At 34.9% G+C, this 12,272-nt stretch overlaps 3 protein-coding genes across 3 annotated transcripts; all 3 read right to left on the reverse strand.

The window, feature by feature from the left end:
• Positions 1-3,363: 3,363 nt before the first annotated feature.
• LOC112766645 (probable carboxylesterase 2) lies at positions 3,364-4,737 on the reverse strand. Its single transcript, XM_025812542.3, has one exon. The coding sequence runs from the start codon at positions 4,536-4,538 to the stop codon at positions 3,561-3,563; it is 978 nt and encodes a 325-aa protein (XP_025668327.1). The 5' UTR covers positions 4,539-4,737; the 3' UTR covers positions 3,364-3,560.
• Positions 4,738-8,486: 3,749 nt separating this feature from the next.
• On the reverse strand, positions 8,487-8,885 carry LOC112763742 (protein MAIN-LIKE 2-like). The gene has a single exon (XM_025809337.1). It carries the CDS (start codon positions 8,883-8,885, stop codon positions 8,487-8,489), a length of 399 nt encoding a protein of 132 aa, XP_025665122.1.
• A 2,006-nt stretch (positions 8,886-10,891) lies between these two features.
• Positions 10,892-12,119, reverse strand: LOC112765021 (uncharacterized). Its single transcript, XM_025810877.3, has 2 exons — positions 11,604-12,119; positions 10,892-11,506 (listed from the first exon to the last, which is right to left on the reverse strand). Exons 1-2 carry the CDS (start codon positions 11,781-11,783, stop codon positions 10,997-10,999), a joined length of 690 nt encoding a protein of 229 aa, XP_025666662.1. The 5' UTR covers positions 11,784-12,119; the 3' UTR covers positions 10,892-10,996.
• Between the last annotated feature and the right edge of the window lie 153 nt (positions 12,120-12,272).

Genomic DNA, 12,272 nt, shown 5'->3' on the forward strand with positions numbered 1-12,272 from the left:
GTGTACTGAGGATGGCTTGATGGTATGTGATGAATGGTTGAAGTATGAGATGAAAATTGAGGAATAATTGAGTTTGGAACTGAATTGTGAATGGACAGTGGTTGAAAAGAGTCGAGGACTCTGAATGGGATGATGGATCCATGTTGTACTGAAAATGTTTTCTGAAAACCACTGCACTACTGTTTTATATTGAGATTATGAGACGCTATGCGCCCGGCAGGGACGACGGTTGGATCCCACCTGTCGAGGTAGCTGCGGCGGCGTAAGGGCGGTGGTTCGTCCTGCTTATGTTGAGATGTGAGGTCCGTGGCAAGAGTATCTCGCTCGTATCCCTTCGGATCTATAGAGCGTGCAGGCGCAAAATCCTGGACAGTGATCCGAGCACTATATCTCGAGGGTTCCCATATGATGATTCCGAAGGGCGACATCTCCATGGAGATGTGTCGGGTTGGCAGTTGAACCGACAATGTGATATCACAGCCAATAGGACAGGCATTCATCATGTGCATTTTCTATCTATTTGTCTGCTTTGCCGACTTGTAATTGTATGCCTATTTATATAATATGTTTAATTGCTACTTGAGTTACTTACTTTATATGCTTCTACTTGTGATTTACTTGCATTACTATTAATTGTGCTTTCTACTGGGATTGAGGAGGTTCGGAAGGCGGTGGCGATCGGATCGCACGGAGGTTAGGTTGGTGAAGGCTGTGGAATAGCGGTGTTTAGTTAGAATAGAAATCTCCTTAAGATAGAATACCCTGTTTAGTTATGTTAAGATTTACCTAAATATGCTTGTTTGTTTTAGAATGCTTTAAGTTTGAATTATTGTGATGGATATGGAGTCTAGGATTGCCTTTAGCGTCCCGGGGTCTTATATCCTATATCCCTGGGCACTGTTACCATACTGAGAACCTCCGGTTCTCATACCATATTTCTGTTGTGTTTTTCAGATGCAGGTCGCAATCCACCTTGGTGAGTTATTTGGTTGGTGACAGAAGCGGAGGATCCGGATACCTTTTGAGTCTCTTTTGATTTACTTTGTATATGTATCTCACTTTTGTATTTTGCTTTGCCTAGAGGCTTGTATTTGAGAGAACAAAATTTGTATAAGCTGTTTTTACTATCAAGTCTCTGTTTGTCTGTATATATGACTAGCCGGCTTAAACTCCGTGAGCCGTGGCTAGATCCTTATAATGTTATACTATGATATTTTGGTATGATGTATCTATTCCTTGTGCTTTAAGTTAGTAGCTTCGATAGTATGTTTTGCGCTTCGTAAATCCTGATTTTTGAGCTATATCCTTCATCGGGCTTCTAGATTATATTAAATTCTTTCTACATATTATATGTATGAGCTTAGAACTGTCGTAATCTCTGATTAACCTTTGCTTTACGGCGCGAGGTAAAGCTTAGGTTAATTAGGGTGTTACAGTATCTACAAACTGTGGTATTACTTGAACGATCCGGTATACTTGGCGGTATCCGTGAGCTTTAATTTTCGCTCATCAATGACGCTAATCCTAATTATTTAAAATCTTACTTTTTTTTTATTTTAAAATTTTATCTTTTAGTGATTTTAAAATGTTGTTCAAATTGGTCAGTACCCTAATTGATTACTTAGCAGGAATGATATTTAAAATATGTCAATTTTATTATTTTCTTAAAAAAAATTAGTGAAAAGTAATATATTATTTTTTTTTCTAATATTATCCTTGTATCTATACAATATAATCGCATCATCCCATAGTCTTTCTTCCTCATTCTTGATTCTTCTCCACCAACCTACCTCCATTTTTAGGTAAAAAAAAGTCAAAGAGGACCAATTCTATGTGCAGTTAAGCTGTCAATTTTTTAAAAAGTTCAAATTTAAAAATTTAAAAAACTAATTTTACGCTAAAAAAAATACATCCTCCCAACTCACGTCACCTTTCTTCTCCTTTCTCTCTGTGTCTCTCTTCTTCTTCTTCTACTTCTTTTTTTCCGCATCTCTCCCTCTATGCCGCTTCTCCCTCCACGTTTCTTTTTCTTCTTTTTCTCCAAACCACTTTTAAAAGTTTTTGTACAATAATTTTAAATATTTTTTTGTTACGTTTCAGGTATTTTTTTATTAAGTTTTAAATATTCTGTTTAGAATATTTTTGTATGTTTCTTTTTATTTAGTTTTAAATATTTCTTTTATTATATTTTAGATGTTTTTTTTTGTTTTTGGATGTTTCTTTTTTTAAATCAAGAAATATTTAAAAAATAAAAAATAACATTCATCAACAAGAAATGTTTCTTTTTTTGTTTTGGATGTTTCTTTCTTTTCGATGATTATGTGTGAAGAAAGACGAGCACGACGAAGAGGTTGACTACATTGAGAAAGGCGCACAGAAGAAGGGCAACGACGCAGTAGAGGAAAGTAAAACCATGATAAAGAGAAGCGAACACATGACTAAGAGAAACAAGGGCATGGTGGAGAGAAGTACACACACAGCGAAAGGAAGCGTATGCATAATGGAAGAAAGTGCTATGAATAGAAGGTTTTTTTGGAGGGGGAGGGGGGGAGAGAAAGATGTAGAAGAGGAAAGTAAAGTGATAAAGATTTCAGATGGTTTCTATTTTCTAACTGTGGTAGTAAAATTGACTTGTTGAAGAAAATTACATGTTATTTTTGAAGTAATAAGGATTTTTTTTTTTGTAATCCAACTAATAATTAATTGTAGTTGACTAGTATCCTAATTAATTACTTAACAGGATTGAAAAAAATAATATAGATATATTTTTTATGGCCAAAAATGTTTAAGGAAAAGGTAAATTTAAAATACAGTTTTAATAGAGAAATATTATATACATTATTTATATATTTATATATATTTTTTTTTATATATCTTTTATTAAAAGTGATTGATAACAAATAAAAATATGATCATTTATACAGAGAAAAAAAATATTGAAAAAATATATAAATAAATAAAAATATTATGTGTATAATGAAAATCAATTATCGAACTCATTTATCATATATTTATATATAAATATATGAACTATTTAATTTATTTATTGTGTTTTATATTTTTACGGGTGATCGATAAAAAAAAATATGTAAACATCATCTTCTTTTGGGTATGAAGAACATAATTAAATTAAGAAAAGTCAAGCGTGAGTTAACAAGGCACATTTTAAAACTAACAAGCAAAATGTTCAGATTAGTTAGTTGAGATTCTTGAAGGTGAGTCTATTTTTTAAAATATATATATATTACTTTTACATTAATTTTGGCTCCTACATGTTTAATTTTCATTTTCACTTTTAATTATGCATGCTCTCAAATTCAATCTCTTTTAAGATTGATTCAATTAGAACAATCTGAAACCATATTCTATGAACGGTGTTCTGTTTAAAATCATTTAAGATAGAATCACGAACCAACATAACAAAAATAACTGGAAATAAGAAACATTCATTTTCAAACACGATTTAACTTCCGAGAGAAATGCATGTTTGCTTTACACAACAAACTACATATAAAATAACAGAAATGCTAAAACTGTAAAAGCTAATTAAGGCTGAGAGTTCAATCTTGATTATTAATGAAAGCAGCGATGCGTTTAAGCAAGCTCTTAGCATTATCAGAATCAGGGTTGAAGATGTGAAAGTCATGATCCTCTCCTTCTGCCTCATATAACTCAGCTTTTCCTTTCCAAGCGCTGTTATTGACCAGAGTCTTATGGTAAAGCTTCCCTCTCTCTTTCAATATATCTCTCTCTGCAACAATCACAAGCACGTTGTTGCAAACCACGCTTTCAAAACCAGGAGCTTCCTCCACAAACGGGTTGATCAACGGGTCATCGTTCCCTTTCTCAGAAGGGCACACCAATTCCCACCACTTATCCACCATCTTCTTCCTCTCTGGATCAGTAGCTTCCACACCAATGGGTTCCTTCCCCCAGAAATAAGGATGGATCATGATGAGGCCGGGGATCTTGAAGAATTTCATGTTGCTGCTACCCGAAGAATGATGCAACTTTATAGCCATGAAGTGTGCGATGTTGGCACCTGCGCTATCACCTGCCAAGAACACGCGGTCAAAGTCAACGTTTTCCTTGAGCCATGTTTCGTGGCCTTCGAAAGAATGAGAAGCAGCCCATTGGATGGCATCCCAAGAATCATGGTAGGCGGCGGGAAGTGGGTGCTCCGGCGCCAGCCTGTAGTTGACGGAGAGGGCGACCACGTTGGCTTCAGAGACTAGGCGGTTGAGGGAGTTGTGGTAGAGAGGATCTGCGGGTGAAGAGATGCAGAAGGCTCCGCCATGGAAGTAGATGAGTAAAGGGAGCTTGGTGTGATTGTGATTAGTGTTGTTGGGACGGTAAAGCCTGGCAGTGACGGAGGTTTGTGGTTGGATGAGGATGTCTTTGGAGAGAACGTTGGTTTCGAGATCGAGGCCTGGAGGGGCTACTTGTGTGCCGGCGAGTCTCTCAACTGTACCGTCACTGTGGATTCTTAGGTAAGGGGGCACCTCCATTGAGATTTCAGGGTTGCTCGGTGAATCCATTTCGAATCAGAACAGAGAAAGCAAAAACCTTTTTTTCTGTTGTGTGGCCACTGTTGACTATCCTGTCCACCTACACCTTCTTTTTGCTCAGAATTGAGGGTAGCCTTTTTGATATATTTTTAATTAAATTGTATACGTATTTATAATTTAGCTATTATTTTTAAATGAAATAAATAAAACAATTTAACTAAGTATTCTTTAAAAATTGTACAATATTCATCATTTTATTATAATAATTAAAAAAATAAAATAAACACATTTAAATAGATTTAGTATTTTTTTAAAATTGAATACACATCTAAAATACAAACTAAATAAAACTAAAATTTAAAATTTCTGTTTCAATTTTATTATTTTTAATTATTATAAATTATTATTTAAATACACTTTCAAAAATATAAATTCAGTAAAATTGAAGATTTTAATTCGTCTGCGCCGCCATTTTCTTCGGCGCCGCTGCGTCATTCCTGGCGCATCCCTGGCGCTGTTCCTCTGCAACGCCATTGTCCGCCTCGCTCATCATTGGCATCGCCTTCCTCCTCGCCGTTCAGCCTCGCTTCGTCCTACTCCTCGTCAAGTTAGTCCTCATCAGCGTTGCTAATCCTTTTTCATCGAAAGTAGACCTTAGGTATTTTGGATGTGTTTAAGAAAAAGTGATTCATAGTTAATGTATCTGGGTAGTTATTCAATCACATTGATTTTGCATGCCATGTACAATATCCTAATTTGCATTGGAGAATGGTTTAGGTAGAAGAACAATTTAAAAATCACAAACCTCAAATTGTCAACACTTTTATATTTGTAATTACAGCCTGCAAGAGTTTAAATTTTTTGTTTATAATTTTAAATGTGTTTTAGAAATATTTTGTGTATCACTTTATAATTTTAGATGTATTACAATTATTTTTTAATATTTAAATTTAAATTTTAGATTTATAATTTTGGATGTGTTTAAAAAATATTTTTTGTATAAATTAATAACTTTAAATGTGTTACAATTGAAAAAGAAATTATAGCCACTATAAAAAAGAAGCGGAGAACGAGATAAAAAAAAAAGAAAGAAAATTTTATTAGAAAAAAAATATAAAAAAAATAATAATTATGAGGTGGGTGACAAATTAAAAAAATGTAATTTTTAAATTTTAAATTAATTTTAATTATAAATATATATCTAAAAAATAAAAATATATTTTAATTAAAAAATAATTAAATAATATTAAAAGCTAACTAAATACCGAAATTTTATCGTACAAGGAATATTTTCCTGAAAAAAAGAATGCACCGATAAAGATTGTGTTTGAAATTTGTGGCCTTTTGCTGCACATGTGCTATAAAATAAGCCCCGAGTCTTATCACGGGCAAAAGTCGTTGAGGCGTGAACTGGTAGTCTGATTGTAGATATGTAAATAAATAAGAGAGGAAAGGAAATTTTGGTAAGGGAAAAGACTAAGTGGAAGTAAGAATAAATAACTCAACATTATTTATTAGGGCTGATTTTTTTTAATATGATTTAGTGTTGTGAGTAATGCTTCGTTATGATTATTTGGGGGAAATTACACTGTTATGACGGCATTATTTTAAGAAATTTGGGAGGAAGAAATTGGTGGGACCGGTTTTAAAGAGAGAAAAGAGGGAATACAAATCGGTCCTACCGATTTGTGAAAGAGACACGAAGAACACAAATCGATCCCACCGATTTGTGTAAGATGGAGATACCAAATCAGACCCACCGATTTGTAGGAGTCCTATTTTATAACATAGTAATCGGTCCCATCGATTTCGGGCGTGAAAAATGTTTTTTTTAATACGACAGTGCACCAATCGAAGCGAGCGATTTGTGTGGAATGCGGTCGGTGGGTCCGATTTGCCGTAACTGCTTAAATAAAATGAAGAAAACATCACAGAAGCTTCATTTCTTCGTCTCTGGTCTCCGTCTAAGCTGATGTTCTTCCTCCTCTCCTTTTATTCTTCTCCGTCATTCTTTCCGTCATTCTTGTAGAAAAAATTTAAATGAGTGTGAAAATAGGCAAGTATGTATACTGATATGGATGATAGAGTTGTGTTGAAGATTTATTGTTATGGGCAGATTTTGTTGCAAACATATGAAGGAGTTCAATTTGTGTGTGAAAATCCAGTAGATGTTGTTATTCCGTTCACGTTGTTGTTTGAGGAATTAAAAGGGGTGATTTGTGAGAAGATAGATTCTCAAAGATCTAGGAGAGTATCCTGTATTTTGTACAGGTATCCTTTATCTGTGTTTGGTGGGTTCATTCAATTTCAGACCAAGTACGTGACGGATGAAGCGAGTATGCATGAAATGTTTTCAATGTATATGGAAAATTGCCACCGAATGTCTTATATCGAGTTGTATGTTGAGTTTGAGCAATCTGAAGCGGACCGTAACATTGTGTTAGAAGATTATAATAGTGAAAGCGAGGATAAATTTGAAAGTAACTATGAGATCGTTGGTCCAGGTGAACACGAAGATGAAGCTGGCGGCGACATGAATGCAGATGTGGCGGCAGTTGCAGATGCACTAGCAAACCCGTATCCGTTTCAGGAGTCTTCTTTCATGCGGTCGTTGGATTTGGAGGCTATGCACGCACCGGAGTTTCCGCAATATATGAATCCAAGTGCGTAAAGCTAGATAGCTGTATGAAACTCTTAAGTAGCAGATCATTATGTCAGATAAGTAATATATGTGATATGTGGATAGTCATTTGTGAGCATAGTATTTGGTTTTTTTATTAATTAATAATTCTTTGTTATGAGTTATATTTAGATGTTCTTTACGTAGATAGAATAGCGACAAAGAAGACTATTATGATCTTACATGGTAAAGTGTGTTTATTAATTGAGTTGTAATAAATGATTTATTGCTAAGTACACAATAAAGGATTTATTATTTTTGATGTATGCAGTGCTTCCTGTTGTGGCGGATGGTGAGTTCACAGTGGAGATGGAATTCAGTTCAAGGGAGGCAGTAATCAAGGCAATGAAAGATTATACCATCCGGAGAGGTGTAGACTATCGGGTATATGAGTCGGAACCGACGACATTCTATGCCAAATGTACAGAATATGGTAATGGTTGTGACTGGTTGATCAGGGTTACCAAAATGCAGAAGAAGTACTGTTGGGAGATAAGGAGGTACAACGGAAGTCACACGTGTACAAGGTCTACTTTTTCTCAAGATCATTCGAAGCTGGATTCGAAGACAGTTGCAGAAGCAATTAAGCCATTAGTAGAGGCTGACCCGTCTATAAAGGTAAAATCAGTAATTGCTGAAGTCCAGTCAAAGTTTAACTACACCATCAGTTATCGCAAGGCTTGGTTAGCAATTCAACAGGCAGTGGAATCAATTTTCGGAGGTTGGGAGGCATCATATGAAGCTTTGCCCATATGGTTTGAGGCCATGTGTCACAAGGAGCCATCAGCAGTGGTTCACTTCGAAACAATGCCTGCTTACTAGGAGGATGATTTGGTTCCTGATATACGTGTACTGCATAGAGTCTTCTGGAGTTATTACCCTTGTATAAGGGCCTTCAGGCACTGCAAGCCAGTGGTGCAGGTGGACGGAACTCATTTGTATGAAAAATACAAGGGTTGTTTATTGGTTGCAGTCTCACAAGATGGTAATAACAACATCGTGCCTATTGCATTCGCCATAGTGGAGGGAGAGACTTCTGACGCATGGTACTTTTTCCTGAGTAACTTGCGTCAACATGTGGTGACACGTGATGGTGTGAGACTCATCTCTGATCGACACGATTCTATTAGGTCAGCTATTGAGAGAAGTAATGGGGCTTGGTCTCCTCCTAGAGCGTTCCATATGTTTTGTATCCGAACGGACCGTCCATCTTCTTGCAGTCGACACGAGTTGCCCTACACAATGATCTATACAAGTGTGCCAGACATGCCGAACCCCAACTAAACTGTATGATATGATTAAAAGTTACGGAGTAAAGGTAAAAATTTCCAATGAACAGCTGAACTCGCCTTATCTCCAAACATAACTGTCCCAAATAACAACATTATGTGACACTTTACATACATCTGAATATGCTCAACATCATTCAACACTATACGATCTCTCAAACCCCTAAACCATGTTAATTTTATAAAGCTCCCTCTACATTCCGTCTTCCTCGGTGCAACTCCAAATTGGTGCAAGCACTCGGCTTCCAATGCCTCAAAACAACTCATGGTCGGTCCTGTTACTGGAAGACTATTTGTCGGCAGACCGAGAATCATCGCCATATCCTCCAAGGTCACGGCACACTCACCAACTGAAAAGTGAAACGTGTGAGTTTCAGGCCGCCATCTCTCAATCAGAGCATTAATCATTGCTGACTGACATGGAATAAATCCAATTTGTGAAACATAATAAAATCATGTCTCGCGTAAGTGTGACTCAACAATTTGATTGTATGAATCCGGCGGCTTTAAATGTTCACACAGCAACATCCTTAAACCCTACAATATCACGTTTCCACTATAAGTCACAGTATAATATAACTATATTCTCAAAAACACAATTATCGTTACATGACCATTATAACTAATTCCAGCATAATTGCATTTCAAACATACGCAGTAAATCTGTTATACAAAAAATCTTTCAATCATATTCAGTACCTTAAAACAGCATACTAATTTATTATTGTTATTATTACTCATAAAACAGCATATTATTATTATTATTATTATTATTATTATTATTATTATTATTATTATTATTATTCATAACACAGCATTACAATTTTCTAATCTAAGTTTAGTTACTACTAAGTTATTCTCTAAATTTTAATGAATTAAAATTCATTTATTATTGATCATAAATAAAATAATTTATTAAATTTTAATTATTAATCATAATAAATTATTAAACTCAATTACTACTACTAATAATAACTACAATCTACTTTAGGGGAGCATGTACAGGATCTGATTTCATTAGTTCATTAACTAAAAAAAATTATTTACAGCTTACCATATCATACATACATACATACATACATACATACATACATACATACATGATTAATTTCGATTTTAATTTCTATTTCTAACCACCTAATCATACATGCATACATACATACATACATACATACATACATGATTAATTTCAATTTTAATTTCTATTTCTAACTACCTAATAATAAAATCATTAGTACATATATGATTTAATTAATTTCTACTTAATGCTATTACAATATGTATTTCTAATTAAATTTAATATTTATTACTATTATTATTATTAAATCAGATTATTAAAAAATAAAAACTTACATAATTTGGATCTCTAAGATAATTAACAATGTGAAGCTCTAGTTGATTTACTTCTTTAATTTTTGGTCTTCTTGGCATTTTCTTTGAATTCTTTTCAAAATCTGTTGTGGTCCAACAATGGTGTGCAGCAAGGATATAATGGGATTGAGGTGGGGTTGAGGGTGTTGAAGAGAGGGAGACGAAAGTGAAAGAGAGTGAAAGGGATACGGTTGAGGGTGCTGAAGAGAGGGAAACTAAAGTGAAAGAGAGTGAAAGAGAGTGAAAGGGATAGGATGAAGGGATTCTTTTGTGGCAAGGGGGTCACGGGCAACCGAGGGAACTGCATGCGTCACGCGTGGCCAAGGAACGCAAATCGGTGCCACCGATTTGTGCACCCTCCGCGACCTAAAATCGATGCCTCCAATTTCCTTGCAACCAATCGGTGCCACCGATTTCTGCTATCCAGCCGTCACAAATCCGTTAAACACCAATAATCACCATATTGCTGCATAACTCCATCAACGGCGTCATATCTAAATTAAAAAACTCTATTTATTAGCTCTTACTCAATGTTAAAAACAATTTTTTTTTTTTGCGAAAAATCTTGTGTTAAAATTTAAAAGTATATTTTATTTATTTATTTAGTTATATTTAAAAAAAAATTAAAATTAAATTTTATAATTCATCATCTAATAATAAAAAATTATATCTTTACATAAAAATAAGGTGGAAATTCAGATGCAGTCGACTTCACATGAAGTTGATAGCTGAGAGTTGTTAAATGAAAATTTAGTCAAATCAATCAAACCATCTAACGGCCATCAACTATCAATTTTACCTGAAGTAGACTATATTTAAATTTTCACCTAAAAATAATTATAAAATCTTTATAATAGCATCATTTTATTTATTTTAAAAATTAAATTCACCAATGATCATTGCCAACTGCCCAACTCTCATAATGCGTGGTGTGGTGCGAAAGTCATACATCATTTGTTGTTTATGACTTTATTTAGAGGAAATTAAAGATCTTCGATAATAATCGGAAAATAAAAAGGTTAAGGAAAAGTATGACATGGAGATTTGACGCTCCATAATACGAGAGTTTATTCCACATGAATAATGTTGAACTGGTTGCCACTATCTCACATGCAGTTCCTTGAAATAAGATGAAAGAAACAAGTTTATTAAAATTCAGGGTTTAATTTCTTATTATTGCTTGTTCTTAATTTACGGGATAACCATGACTCAGAAGGTGACTTGGGCAATGGCGGAAGCAACACAGCTCTACGGCACAGACCAAAAGGCCATCCCTCACAGTGACAAAACTCCTGAATCACCGAACGCCTCCAGAATTTTGACACGTCAACAACGTCCTTCAAGCTTGAACAACGAGAAAGGCTTGTCTTCACTGAATAGAACGCTTCTCCACCACTCATCACAGAACTCCCACCACAGCACGAGAAACAGCTCTTAACAGAAAAGAATTCTTCACTTTGTTTATACTGTTCTTGATTATCATCCCCCTCCACCACCATCACCACCCTTTCTTGTGATGGTGCTGCCATTTCCTGAGTCATATACTTCAGTTCATTTGTTACAGGAGTGTACACCCAAGAAAAGCTGTGTCTCAACAACACGTTCGGCTTCTGCTTCTGTTTTTCCATGACTCCACTTATAATTGCTGACATAACCACCTGAAGAAGCAGAATATATGTTAATAAAGAGTTAAAAGAACAAGAACAACCATAATGGATGATTATATATGAGTTTAAAGATAAAGATTTAACGTACTTCGAGTTCCTCTTCGATGTCGCTCATTGGATACTCTTCTTCAAGGCTTACATTTGAAAGTCTTCCACCAAAAGTCTGGCAAAGAGAAAACAATTCCTTCAGAGTTTCTACCACACATTTGCATCTCTTGGATTGGTGTTGCTGATTTGATTGTTGCTCTTCATTGTAGAAGACACCCATGTTTGAAATTCATTCATCAATTCAGAGAGGAGAGAGAGTGATTTATATTTGTGGTGCTATACTGCTATATTGGATTTGTGGATTCACATTAGTGCTTGTGATAGAATTTGACATGATTTATTATTGATAGTGGCTTTGCAGCGTACAGAAAGCACTTAAAAGAAAAGGCTTTCCGCCCTTTAAGGTAAAGACAAAGTAAAAATGTGCTCAAGACATTTTAACTAATGACTCAATTTAGGAGTCAAATGTTTGTTTGACTTCAATAAGTACTATGGTTTGAGGAAATTTTGTGTGTACTTGGGATTAAACATGAGGTTACTAATAAGACCGTGACATGGGACACCTTTGTTTTTCGGCGTATTATGTTACCTGTTGTGAGCATAATAAATGCCTAAATGGCTTCAACGGGTAACCTTCAACTACTTCGTTTAATTGTATGTGATGTAAGTGGTGGTGTCTAGTCAGAGTAAACACTTTAAGTTAAAGTCA

The sequence above is a fragment of the Arachis hypogaea genome, chromosome 17 (genome assembly GCF_003086295.3).
Source record: "Arachis hypogaea cultivar Tifrunner chromosome 17, arahy.Tifrunner.gnm2.J5K5, whole genome shotgun sequence".
NCBI classification, from domain to species: domain Eukaryota; kingdom Viridiplantae; phylum Streptophyta; class Magnoliopsida; order Fabales; family Fabaceae; genus Arachis; species Arachis hypogaea.

Coding starts and splice junctions, on each gene's coding strand:
- LOC112763742 (XM_025809337.1), bottom strand. CDS start 8,885: ATGATTAATGCTCTGATTGAGAGATGGCGGCCTGAAACTCACACGTTT.
- LOC112765021 (XM_025810877.3), bottom strand. CDS start 11,783: ATGGGTGTCTTCTACAATGAAGAGCAACAATCAAATCAGCAACACCAA. Junction 11,507..11,603: donor ACATCGAAGAGGAACTCGAA/GTACGTTAAATC, acceptor CTGCTTCTTCAG/GTGGTTATGTCAGCAATTAT.
- LOC112766645 (XM_025812542.3), bottom strand. CDS start 4,538: ATGGATTCACCGAGCAACCCTGAAATCTCAATGGAGGTGCCCCCTTAC.